The following is a 13,610-nucleotide window of genomic DNA, read 5'->3' as shown; positions in this document are numbered from 1 at the left end:
TGCTGAAAATGGCTACACACCAAATTTAACGTTGATCACCTCAGCAGTAGTTTCCGAAAATTGTTTGAATTTTGTCAAATGTTTGTAAATTTTGTATGAGGGACACCCAGACCCCCCAACTCCACCCCGTTTTGGATAAAAAGGATATTGAAAGTATTATAGAAACCAGTCGTTTACACATCAAATTACACGTAAATCGGTTCTTTAGTTTCCAAAAATTATTCGAATTAGGTCATATTTTTATTAATTTCGTATGGAAGCCCCCCTTCCTTTAAGTCGGATCGGTTTGAGAGTATTTAAGAAACCAGCTCCAACCCAAAAAACTCTTACATAGGGGCCGTTCAGATACCACGTGGACAGAAAAATGAGATTTTTGACCCCCTCCTCCCCCTCCGTGGACAAGCGTGGACATTTGCCCAACCCCTACCCCCTCCCCGGATGTCCACGTGGACAGATTACAAATAGCTTTTTTGAAATACCTATGTTCTGACAGTTAGAAAACACCACTTAAAGCCTCTTTGTTATTGAAAAGGCTGATTTTGAAAAAAAAAAACGAATAAGAATTTCCTGATAAAAAATACAAAATTTGAACAATTTTATATTTCTAAATTATCATATTTATCACTTGCGTTCAAGTAGCTACTAATTGTTTAAACTTGAACTGGAGCACTTTGTAATTTTAAGATTTTGATTTAAACATCTTAATATTTATTCACCTATAGAAAATATTTTGAAAGTAAGTATGTCCACGTGGACATGACCCAAACCCCTACCCCCCTCTTCGTGGACAAGCGTGGACATTTCCAAACCCCCTTCCCCCCCCCTAAGTTGTCCACGTGGTATGTGAACGGCCCCATACTAAATTTTACGTTATATAAGAAACAGGCAGACAGACAAACATTCATTTTTATATATAGAGAGAGATGAGGGTCTTAATTTATGAAAATAAGAAGCGTCTATCAATACAAAATATCATCAAATTTTGTTGAGGCGTTTTTGTCAATTCATAAAAAATTATCTCATCATAACAAAACATTTCTGTTTATCAATTTCAAACAAAAAATCTTCGAAGATTGTTGAAATTTTGTCAATTTTTGTTCATTTTTGTATTGGAGCCCCCCTTTTAGATTTGGAAGATTTTTAAAGTATTATAGCAACCATTCCCGGTCTTGAAATCGACTACACACAAAATTTCACGTTGGTCGATTGAGAAGTTCCCAAGAATTATTCAAAGGCGGGCTCGGTTCCACAGAAGAAATAAAAATTTAATTTTCAGTACAAAATATTCAATTTTAAATGTCACTTGAAAATTCTACAAACAATCATGGATGAGTTTTGAACCAAAACGAAAGTTTGTAGACCCCAGGGTTTAACAAATTCAAAAATGACCTCAAATCGACCCAGTCTAATGTTTACACAACAATGTGGAAGAATTTAGGCCTCATTTAGGACTCTAAACCAGAAAAAAGGCACGCAGCTTCGGCCAGAACCAAATTAATGCTCTTCATTATTCACATCTTTCAACATTCTATTTTTTGAAGATGATCTTGCGTCAAATCCAATGCTTCAGCATATATCAAGTTACGTGCTCTAGTTACTTTTTAGATAACGCGTACGCGTGGGAAACAAGGAACTTAAGTTGCACCAGACAGCAGAGGCTAGTTTTACAAAAAACCTTTATTATTTTTAATTCGTGAACATGTATTACACAGATTCCATTTTTTTTTTTTTAAGAATTATGTTGAACATTACATGTGAAATTATAGTAAAGCTTGTTCAACGTAATGAAAACAACTAGTGCCTTTTTACAGTTCCCCCCACTAGGTATTGCGGCCACCCACACTTAATTGTTTATACAATTTTCGATCTCGGTTTGGTTTTGCGGAGCGGCACCTGCAGTCGGTTTCCTGTAGTCCGATCCGATCCGGGAAGAAGTCTATCAAAAAGCGATAACTTGCCAATCCTCCAGCCCAGCCGGTTTCCACAAATTTCCCCTTCCCGGTGTAGCTCCCGGAAATGGTTGGTCATTTCCGGTTACTGCCGATGATTCCGCGCCAAAAAGCAACGAAAGGGTGCAGCTGTTGATTGTGGGTGGTCGGAAAAAAAGTTTTTAATTAGCCCCCCAGTGTACACGACCCCAAATAAGTGAAACATAAATTGCCTGCAACAGCCGGACAACTCCATTTGAGGAGAACCCGATCCGGGCCTAAGTACGGTTTGGTCGTTTGGTTTCGTAGTCGTTTTTTTTGTTGATGTTTTGTCAAATTCGGTCCCTTTTGCAAATGTCCAACCCTACTACTGTATGTAGTGGCCAGCCGAATGGATTCAGTTGTCCGTGGGCTCTCTCCGGATGGACATGTTTTGCCGACGTAGTAATTTAGCGAATGAATGTTTATTTTTTGGACTCTGGATGTTGCAACCCTCCGGGAGCAATTATGTACAGTATTGTTGTCCAAGACTCTGACAATAGACTCAAGCATTGGAGTTTTTTGGTGATCATCAGATAAAAAAAATCTTAATCTTGAATTTGAATCTGGAATCTGAATCTCGACGATACTATTCAGGCTAGAAGACCTTAAGGGATATAGCTATATAAGATTCTTTTTCTATCAATTGGACCTCAGAGAAAAGCTAAGCTTTATGGATTACAGCCAGAAAAAAAAAATGATGCTTTTTTATTAAGAGAATTTTACAAAACCCGTAATGGACTCATTAGTAATATCAGCGTGATTCCAAAACCTTCCGCACAATCCACCGATAGTAGGGCTCGATTCGAGTGTTGACCCCCGGCAGTCCTAAGCCGCACCGTCTGGGACCGAAGCTTACAATACCGACCTGATAGTGCCGACCCTGTTCGGCGATTTCCTTCATCAATGGTCCACCGGAATCACCGTTACAAGTGTCTTGGCCCCGTTTTCCGGTAGTACAGTATTGGCCGTTATCCAGGTTCGCTCGTTGATTCCGGGCGTAGGCAGTTTTGCACTTCTGCTGGTCTGCAATCTCCAGTATGGTGTAAAGCTTGTATCGGCTTGGCTCTACTAAAAATTTAAATTAAGATTATTTCAAAGGACTGTTAGCTATTATCACTGTCAAGTTTAATAATAAATTATCTTTTGAATGTTTTAATGAAGAAATATGCAAACTTACATTTTGCGTTTGGGTCGGATTCTGAAAAAAAGTGTAATGTTAGTTCAAATTCAGTACTATGCAGAATATTTAAGTTACAAAAGTAATACAATTTTATGTTGCAAAATTATTATTTTATGAGTCAAAGTCCAAACATCGATTTTTGATAAAATAACAGGTTAAAATGGAAAAAGTATTTGAGTAGCGTGGACTAATAATGTCCCGTTCAGACTTTGTCGCCAGCTAAGAATTATTTAAGTGAAGTCACATGTTTCATTCACTCCAATAATGAACTTCCTTGCAGGTGGAATTATTGGTATAAGATTCTATGCCATATCGGCATTAACAAGCTTTCGAATAACTGGCGTGGTCCTTCCGAATTAAACATATCACAAGACAAAACAGGATGGAAACAATCAGCCAGCAAGGATATTGTCGAATGATATTCCGCGGACTGTACATATGTGTATGTAAATCAGCATTAGAAAAAAAGCTTTGTTTCAAACCTACGGCAAAAAAAAACACCAGTCAAGCAGATCCCGGCAACGATACACGATTTGTCTATGTATCGTGTGACCAAAATCTTTTAAATAAGTGGTCGTGAATCTCGTTTTTATGCTTTTTTCCTCAGATTTAAGCTTTTTTTACCTTGAGAGCATAGGAGATGAAAGCTTAAATCTGAGAAAAAAGCTTAAATCTGTCAAAAAAAAAGCTTAAATTTAAGAGATGTGCTCCACACGGTTTGAATAACATTGTCGGGGTCTGCAGTCAAGATGAGGTGTGCATGTGTATGTAAACCGGCCGGCAATAGAAAACAATTTCTAGTTAAGCCCTTCCCCTCCCCCAACACCCCATTCCCATCCAAGCTAGGGTTGATGCAAAAACACCGGTCAAACGGCCAATGCAATGCGTTTATTCGACACTTCCATCTGGCGACATCTTCGAGACCAGATATCTGTGCTGCAGTTAGCGCACTGAGCAAATATCAGGCCAGCCCGGCAGATAGGCATTGGCAAGGCCTGAAGCGTATTCTGCGATACCATCGAGGTACGACCGATACGGCGTTGGTATTCCGCAGAAACGCGAAATCGGAACCACTCATCGGATATGCTGATGCAGATTTTGCCAACAATTCCGATGATCGAAGATCTGTATCAGGCTACGCTTACATGATCTTCGGAAATCTTATTTCGTGGTCAACGAAACGTCAGCAGACGGTCAATCTGTCATCGACAGAAGCTGAGATAGGAGCCCTTTGTCATGCGTTCAAGGAAGGTTTGTGGTTTACAAACTTCCTTAGTGAATTGGGTATCGTTATCATTCCTTTCACGTTAATGGAAGACAATATCCCTTGCATTCAGCATCTGGAGAAGCGCGGACTCATCAGCGGATGAAGTATCTGGATGTGAAGTATGCATTCATCAGGGAGATCGTAAGAAGCAGTCAGCTTTCTTTGAGACACATCTCTACTGAGGATCAGCCAGCTGATGCGTTCACGAAGGCGTAACCAAGGGCGAGGCACGCGAAGCTGTTTAGCATTCTCAATCTGCGAATTGAGGGGAGGTGTTGATACTTACGGTTTTGGCGGATCCGCATTGCTGCCGATTGCAGCAGAAACAATGCATTGTTTGTTTTGGTTCCTCTTGCTTGTTGTTCAATTCGCAATCCAGAACAATAGAATGATTGCTGATGACAGGTGATGATGATAAACGCGGTACAAATGTTTACATCATCACACGGTTAGGCGAGACTACTAAAATTGGGTTCGTGGTAACACAACAGTGTTGCCAGATATTCTGGGAAGGAATACCAAAGTACTCATAGAGAAATGAGTACTTTCCCGGTTATGGAATATATGAAGTGGAAAGTGACAATTAGCTATCGCTAATTAATATAGTTGTATTCCACTGACCTCACAGACGAAACATGAATATAGATAACTCTATTCCACCACTGAAACCTGCGTTTTCAACAGTTTTCACTTGGCTTACTTTCCCAATAAATGGAATAATGCCAAAGCAAATCCAATTTTGAAACCTGGAAAAAGTGCTTCAGAGCCTTCAAGTTATCGATCAATTAGTTTGCTTCCTTCTTTATGTGAACTATTTGAGAGAGCTATTTCGAATAGAATGATGATTCACATTAATCAGAATTCCATTTTCCCTGATGAACAATTTGGTTTTCGTCATGGACATTCAACTACACATCAACTTTTGAGTGTAACTAACATGATTAACGCTAGCAAATTTGGAAATTATTCAACTGGTGTTGAAAAAGCATTTGACAGTTTTTGGCACAAAGGTTTTGTAACTAAATTAGCTCGATTTGATTTTCCTGTATATTTCACCAAAATTATTAAAAATTACTTGACTAGCCGAACCTTGCAAGTCAGCTATCAGAATTCATGCTCTGAAAGGACACCCATTAGAGCTGGTGTCCCTCAGGGTAGTATACTTGGGCCAATTTTATACAATATGTTTACTTCTGACCTTCCTGATGTACCAGAAGGAAAAGGTAGAAGATTATTTGCTGATGATACTTTGCTATCAGCCAAAGGTCAAAATTTACAGGTGGTACGCAGTAGATTGCAACAAAATTTGAATTCCTTTTTGAATTACTTGAAAATGTGGAAAATTTCTCCTAACGCTTCCAAAACTCAACCTATGTTATTACCCCATAAGCCAAGAGCAAATTTTTAAAGCCTAATGAAAATCATTCCATAACTTTTAATGGGATTTCATTAGAATGGTCTGATCACGTGAAGTACTTGGGACTCATACTTGATCGGAATCTTACTTTAAAAATCACATTGAAGATATTTTTTTTTAAAAACGAACACACACATATAGGATCTCAGTGAAACTTCATGTTTCTTTGAAGAGATCTAATTTACTTAACTCTAAGGCGTACATTTTTCAAGGATATTATGGCTAGCATCTTACAAATGCTAAAACCACCAGACCACAGAAAGAGTACCATGTGTGCCGTGATCGGGATTCGATCTCATGGACTCTGGCTTAGAAGGCTGGAACGCTATCCTCTAGGCCACGACCGGCTAAATGTAATAAATACACTAAATCTTTTTATTCTCTCATCAACAGGAAATCCCGACTGTGCCTGAAGAATAAGATGCTTATTTATAAGCAAGTGTTCCGACCAGCGATAATGTATGCAGTTCCGATTTGGTCTAGCTGCTGCGCGACGAGGATAAAAGCCATCCAGAGGATTCAGAAAAAGGTTCTGAAAATGATTTTGCGGCTTCCACGTTGGCACAGCACCAAAGATCTTCATCGGATTGCGGGCATTGAATCGATCGAAGAGATGGCTAACAAAATCATCTCCAACTTCAGAGGCAAATCGATGCAGTTCTCCATCGCAAGTTTAGGCTTATGTTTATATATAAATTTTTTTTTTTCTCTACAGGATTTTCTTCTATAAATCGAATAATTTATTGCTCAAGCAAATTTAAAGCAAATATAAAATGTTTATAATTTACTGAATCAAAGAGTTGAACTGATCATAATTGATCTGAACGTTTAATAAACTGTTATAGTAAAACTTGAATGTAATGATTAAAAGGCTAATAAAGACTTATTTAAAAAAAACCAGCTTGTTTCATATTTGCTGGATGAATAAAAAAAAATTAAACTATTGACCACTTCATGAGTCGGAAGGTTTGGATTAAGCTTAAGCTAACCCATCGCCTTAATTGCCTCTATCTGGTCGATGAACTACGCCTTAGATTAACGTCCAGCCTACCACTTTGTTTTCTAGATTTACTTTAACGATTTTTAACATGGAGTGGATAATAGTTCAATAGTTGATTTCCAGGTATTTCGAGATCTATCTTCGGGACTTTTCCGGATTTTGCACAAATTTTTAATGGAAAACTACACCGACTTGTGAATAAAACGAAATAATGGAAAAATGTGTAGAATGCAAAAAAAAAAACAAAAATTATAAAAATAACAAAAGTTAAACAAGTACCAGAGAGTTGGCTCTTACCCAGGGCCGGATTAAGCCATCGGGGGGCCCGGGGCAATTTTTCTCGGGGGGCCCCTATAATTCGATTTTTTTTTAAACGCTATCTCAGAAAATACAAAACATTTTAAACGTAGAAAAAACTGGAGATGAGTTCGGTATACTATCTTCAAATAGCCATGTTGTCTGCGTAGAAAATAGCTTCTGGTATTTTCAAATAAAAATTGTTAATTTATCATGTGCAAACATTGCGGAAGAGTTTAGAAATTTCTTAGTAATGAAAGATCTGGTTTAAACTGCCAAATGCAAAATTTAGTTTTAATTTTTTTTAAACCCTTATCATCAACTGAAATTCTCTAATCTAAAAAAAATGACCGGATAGATATTTAAATGATTTTCATATCATCATTGATTGTTAGGTTTGTGCTTATTCGAGAAATATTTACCTAGTGACAATTAGGAAGAATCATGCAGATTTGAAACAACGAAATAAAATAAAAAAACGAAATAAAAAAATAAACAAAATAGTTTCATTCGATGCCCTCAAAACCAAAGGGATATAAGTACAAAAATGATAGTTTGAAAAAAATTCAGAATAAAGATTAAAAGTTTAAAACACAGAATCAGTTATCATTGAAAAATAATCAGATAAGGAATCCAAATGAGTTAAGTGAGTTAAACAAAGATCCTGAATTTTCAATATTCAGAAAAATTATGAAACTGAACTTCAGTATTTGAAGATAAGATTAAGTTCATAGAAATATTCATATAATGACTATTAGCAACTCTACTATCAGATCGCTTTTATGATAATTTGAGAATGATCATTTGGAAAATGAAATGCTGAATTCAGGATATTCACTTCAGTGAATTAAAAATTTTTGTCAGTTGAAAATATTCCAATACAAATTTCATGTCTGAGACAGACAGAAATTGGGATGGAATTTCAATAAAGAAACCCTGTACTGTCGAATGGTCCAATTTAAGCGACTACAGTTTGTTTTAAAGATTTTACTTTCAAAAATAGGGAAGGAAAAGGGTTTTAAATTTACAAACCAATGAAAATTTCAATAATAATGATTGAAAGGTGAAAAAGGACTTTTTGTGACGGGTGTGTTTTTTTTTTGCTGCCAAAACTTTCTTTCTTAAATAAATGTTATTTTTTGGATAATTGTGGTTCCTGCTTAGCAATTATTAATAGTTGCCAGTGAAAATGATGAAAATGTACTTTTAATCCCATCAATGATGTTCCAACTGACTGAATCCAAGGGATTTCTGCGACTCCCTCCGAATTGGCGCAAGACCATCTTTTTTCCGGCAAAGTCATTGATCTACAAGAGGATCGTTGATTAATTAAGATAAGTACCTTTCTATGTAATTATGATACTTTTTTTACCCTGTGTTGTGTTTTTGGCAATTTTAACTATCTTTGGCTTTAATAAACTGCGAAAGTATCTCTTGGTAAATTGAATGAAAACAAAAAATATCGAGCAAAACATGGAAGGCAAATATGTACTTTTTGTGAACGGGATGAGGTTTATCGTGACAAGAGGAACACCGGCTACAAAATGCAGATACAATGACAACTTTCACGCAAGTAAACAATTCTATGATTCATACATTGTGATTTGCACGGAAGTTCATTTTTTTTCGGATCAATGTGCCGGTGCAGTAGGTTTGCATACAATTTAGCTGAACTCAAACTTCCTTTTCCGCGAACATGTTTCAAGTCTATATTGGTAACGGAAGAATCACCTGTGAAACTGATAGTTACCCTTAGATATTAACGCAGTCAGTAATGCTTTTCCAACGAAAACCTCAATTTTCCAATATTTGATCCATGTTAGAGCAATTTTCATGGTAACAGGAAACAAAACCTATTCTTTAAACTTTGTATTGGTCCTGATAGGAAAAGAGAAACTTTTGATTTAGAATATCAAATCAGAGTATATCGTGTTTAAGATCCACCAGATTCGAGGTTCTGAGATTAATACGCTCTTAGCATTTTATGTTAGAGGAGATTTTAGTTATTTTTTTTTCTTTTTTTTTTATTGAGATATTGTATTTGATTGCCTAACATGGCATTGTTAGAGCTGAGCTTTCTTGTTAGTTGCTAATTAGACTATTTTTTTTTTACTACGAGGGTTTTGAAATTCGACTAATCGAAATAACTAATAAAAATAGAACCCTAAGACAATGAGATAAAAGGTAAATCTTTCGTAATGCAACTTTCAAAAGAGAAATTTCATAATGCAGACCCCGTCAGTGGTCAGATTATAAACAGATGAGGCCGTAGTTTAGATAGGTATGCCCAGAGTTACTATAAGGAAAATAATATGCATTGTGGAAAAAGAAATAGAATATCTATTTTACTTGAAACGAATACCCTCGGCACATTTAAACTTTGTAAAAGTAAAAGGCCTTTAATCAACCAGTTGTAAATGGAATAATTGAAACTTTAAAAATTGAAATTTGGATAACATTAATTTTGACAATTTTAGTGTGCAGTTAAAAATTTTTTAAATGGTTTATAGCTTATTGTAGATTATAGAAAAGTTATTTTAAAATCAGTTATTCTTTATTTTAATGCTACTTTTCCTTGAAAAATTAGTTAAAAAGGGTTACTTCAACATTTTAAGAAAATATATAATTCTTTAAATAACAGAAGATGAAACTAATGAGTCTAAACTAGGGTAGACGATTGACTAGGAACCGTGGAAGTGCAAGAGAAAAAAATTAAAGTTTTCACTGATTTGTGGTGAGAGAGAATTAGAGATGTTTTCGAAAATTTCCATTGCAGAAAAAATTACCAAATGAAATACATATCAATTGATAAGATAACCTTTCAAAAATATATTTATTACAAGGAAACATTGGTTTTCTTCATCATGTTTTTATTATTTCAGATTAAATATGTTTTTTATAAACTTAATTTTCTATTGATTTACTATTGATGAGAAAGACTTCTAAAATGTGAGGCATAGAATAGCATAGAATCAAAGAGTTTTCAGAAATGCAATATTCATAGAAACACAATTTGGAAAAATTTGTGTCATTTTACGTTACTTTCCGTCTTCAACCATTAAAGCCCTTCCGCAAACTCTTTGGTTCAACAGGGATCATGTTTAGGAAAAAAACTAGTTTATCAGTTGTTCTGCTTAGCCACGCCAGCGATCATGGAATTCGAAATGTATAGTTTGAACACAAATATAAGAAATTCGAAGTTCCTCTAGAATCGTTTAGAAAAACCTATAAATGAAGCATTTCGAGTTTAATGATTTAAGGTGGATATGAGTAGTCAACCAAGCTAAGCTAATAATGATTGAAAGGTGAAAAATTATTATAATACGCGATAATAACCCGGATACTGCTATTTGAGTTCAGTAAACCATAACTTGGAAACTTAACGTAACAACAAACATTATTGTTGTGCAAAACGTTTGAATGTAATGAAAATGAGGAGATGTTTTTTTCTTTATTTTACCTGTACTGTACAGAATATCGATACTAAGATGTTTCGATAAAAAATTAAAATTTCATGTCTTTTAAGACATATTCTTCTTAATTTTTTTTTTCGAATTCGGTTTTATCCCGAAGATTGGATATTTTCAGCTCGCAAAATGCGAGGGAGCTCCTTTACTGCTTACTCTAAGGCAGGGGTTTTCAAATTATTTGCTCGACGGAGCACTTTTTAAAACCAAAAATTTTGGCGGAGCACCTACATTTTTGAAAGAATGAAAAACCCGAGTTTTGAAAACTTGATAGTATTTATCGTTTAAATAAGATGTGTCTTGTCATCGCATTTAATAAAATCAGTAATGAATGGCTACGCTTTGAACAGTCTTGTGTTTTTTAACAAAATATGTGTCATCAAAAATTAATGATTTGATTAGAACAAATACGCTTTTTCGATTTTTTATGCGGTAACAAGTTTGGTTAAATTTAATCTTACCCCCAATGCCAAATTATTTTAGCTCAAGAAGTTCTGACTTCCTATCTTAATTCAAACAGGCGAGACGACGTTTTTCTACAAGAAAACTTGCGATCTTCGGTATGAAGTAGTAGCGTAGAATGTTATCTACCCATCTCTTCGCACAACGCCTTGAATAACCCTGAATTTTCCGGTCGAGCCTAAATAAAGTTGATTATTTTTATGCTTTCGTCCAAGACTTCTTGGCAACGACTCTAGCAGTATTTCCAATTATAGCTTTCGCACCGTGTCCCTACATACATCAATGCAATTTCTCCATGTAACATTTTTGTCCGTTACATAATCATCAATTAGCTTGAAAATTTCAGCCCCCGTCGTGGAAGTTGGCAACGGTTTGCAAAGGAACAAATCTTCTTCGAAAAAATCAGAACCTTGATAGCTAAAAAATATCATCAGAATTGAATTTACCAATTCCACTGTTTTATTTTCAACCGTGATACGGACGACTTCTTGAGTACAAGGTTTGATTAAGTTTTCAGCAATAGTATGCGCTTCTCCAGCTTTTCTAATCGGTAACTTACCAAATTCGGCCCAATAACAGCCTTTTCATTTAGTGTTTTGCACGCTTAGTCCTGCAACATAACGTTGTTCGATTAAAGCAGTGCATTTTGACAATCTACCATTCTTTGCCAACATCCCTGCAGGAAATTAGCCGCCAGAAAAAAAAACATAAAACAAAATTTATTGGTTCGTACTATATGCCCTGTGATTTTTTTTCATGTTTCAATAAAAATGAAACGATAAAAAAATATCAGAGTTTTTCAAAGTTGGTTTATGATTTCATTGCGTACGTCACCGAGCACTTTCAAAAACTTCGCGGAACACGATCTGAAAACAACTGCTCTAGGGGGCCCTTTAGTTTTTATATTTCAATTTTTCATTCCGATTTTCTAGTTTTGTTTTCTTTTCATGGTTTGTAGTAGTATGATTAAAGTAAAAAAAAATTTCCCTCGGGGGGCCCCCTTGAGTCGGGGGGCCCGGGGCAATTGCCCCTTTTGCCCCCCTTTAATCCGGCCTTGCTCTTACCCAAAAACGATCTTAAGGTTCATGCATATTTGAGTCATTCATTTGGCATCAAAATTAAAATTTCGATTTTACCGATTTTCTTTTGTCCTCCCTTAGGTGATTTTCAGGGTAAAAATATCTAAACTTCGAGCGCTCTGAGGCACCCTTAAATCTAATCCGATTGACTTTAAATTTTGTCCAGGTCAGTCTTTGGTCCAAAATGTATATGTTTAGTTTTTGAAAATCGATGATGAAACTTTTGCCATACTAACCTACAAGCTAAAAACACTCACCATGATCAGTGTATCCCCATCCGGCGACAAATTGCACTCCCTGATACAAACGCTTAGAATCCACTAATCCGGGTTCCGGTAGACAAATCGTCGCAACATGATCACTGTAGACGGCATCCCGGTCCAGCTTCACCAATGCTATATCGTTGGCCCGATTTATATTCTTCACCGTAAAGCGTTCGTGTACCATCTTTTTCTCTAGTCCAAATTCCTGAACCGAGGGCGCACAAAAATCTTGCGGACAGTCTGGATCGGATTCGATATCCCACTCGCCGAGTCGAACTGCCACAACCTCCCAGCCATTGCGCAGACCCACCAGGCAATGGGCAGCTGTCAGCACGAATCTTCGACTGATGAGCGATCCACCACAATCGAATCCGATTTTTCCGTACGGTTTGGTGTACTTGAACAACGCCACCCAAGGGAACTGGTCCAGATCGGTTAGATTTCCCTTGACTATTCGATCCGTCAGCTGCAACCCACAATCCGGTTCGTTCAAATGCACCGGTCTACAAACCAGGGCTCGTCCATCCGGCAACTTTCCGCAGTAGTGATCGTTGAGAAATTTCTCGCCCTCCGGAGTGGGCTGTTTACGTTGTTTATGGAAAGCTAATCGATATTCCGGATAATCCGCTACCAGCACACACTGGCCAACCTTGCCGGCCGCTTCGCAAATGCTGCCATTGACAGCTGATTTTCAAGAGATTGCGATTAAATTTCGCCTTCAAACGTCGTTAAACAAAAAAGCAAAATACTTACCAAGTTTGGGAGCGAAAGCTTCCGATTGAGACGGCAGGAGGACAACGACGGCGATAATCAAGAGTCGTGTAATTGATTGCTGCATTCCTTACCGTCGCTTGGGCAGTACTGAGAATTAAAGTTGATCTCCGCGCAGTTGTCTCAATGAGACTGAATCGCTTGAATGAAAAAGAGCTTATACGCGTCCCAGCTTCCTTATCGTATCTGGACCAGATCGGTGACGTTCGTTTAGAATTAATTGTGCTCGTTTGTAATGATCTATGTTAACAAGATCAGGTATGTAAAATGATGGAATATTTAAATAAATCAGTTTACTAGACAAACGATTATGAATAATTCTATACGATATCGTAGGAAAATTAAAACTTTTTTTTTATTTTTCAAAAGCACTAAAGTTTATGAAGGTTATAACACAACTTGCCTAAGAGCAATCATTCTCAACAAACAACATTAAC

General features: G+C 36.5%; 1 protein-coding gene across 1 annotated transcript; it reads right to left on the bottom strand.

The window, feature by feature from the left end:
• Nucleotides 1-2,636: 2,636 nt before the first annotated feature.
• LOC129754294 (CLIP domain-containing serine protease B4-like) lies at nt 2,637-13,315 on the bottom strand. Its single transcript, XM_055750265.1, has 4 exons — nt 13,156-13,315; nt 12,397-13,086; nt 3,148-3,168; nt 2,637-3,038 (listed from the first exon to the last, which is right to left on the bottom strand). The coding sequence occupies exons 1-4, from the start codon at nt 13,238-13,240 to the stop codon at nt 2,722-2,724; spliced, it is 1,113 nt and encodes a 370-aa protein (XP_055606240.1). The 5' UTR covers nt 13,241-13,315; the 3' UTR covers nt 2,637-2,721.
• Between the last annotated feature and the right edge of the window lie 295 nt (nt 13,316-13,610).

Source organism: Uranotaenia lowii, chromosome 1 (genome assembly GCF_029784155.1).
Source record: "Uranotaenia lowii strain MFRU-FL chromosome 1, ASM2978415v1, whole genome shotgun sequence".
Classification (NCBI taxonomy): Eukaryota; Metazoa; Arthropoda; class Insecta; order Diptera; family Culicidae; genus Uranotaenia; species Uranotaenia lowii.
This window is presented reverse-complemented; position numbering and strand designations above follow the sequence as displayed.

What these genes read in the sequence shown, in the direction of transcription:
- LOC129754294 (XM_055750265.1), bottom strand. Translation starts at nt 13,240, where the DNA reads ATGCAGCAATCAATTACACGACTCTTGATTATCGCCGTCGTTGTCCTC. An exon ending in AGCTTTCGCTCCCAAACTTG is followed by an intron (nt 13,087 to 13,155) that starts GTAAGTATTTTG and finishes CTTGAAAATCAG; the next exon opens with CTGTCAATGGCAGCATTTGC. An exon ending in ATGGGGATACACTGATCATG is followed by an intron (nt 3,169 to 12,396) that starts GTGAGTGTTTTT and finishes ACTTTTTTTCAG; the next exon opens with AATCCGACCCAAACGCAAAA.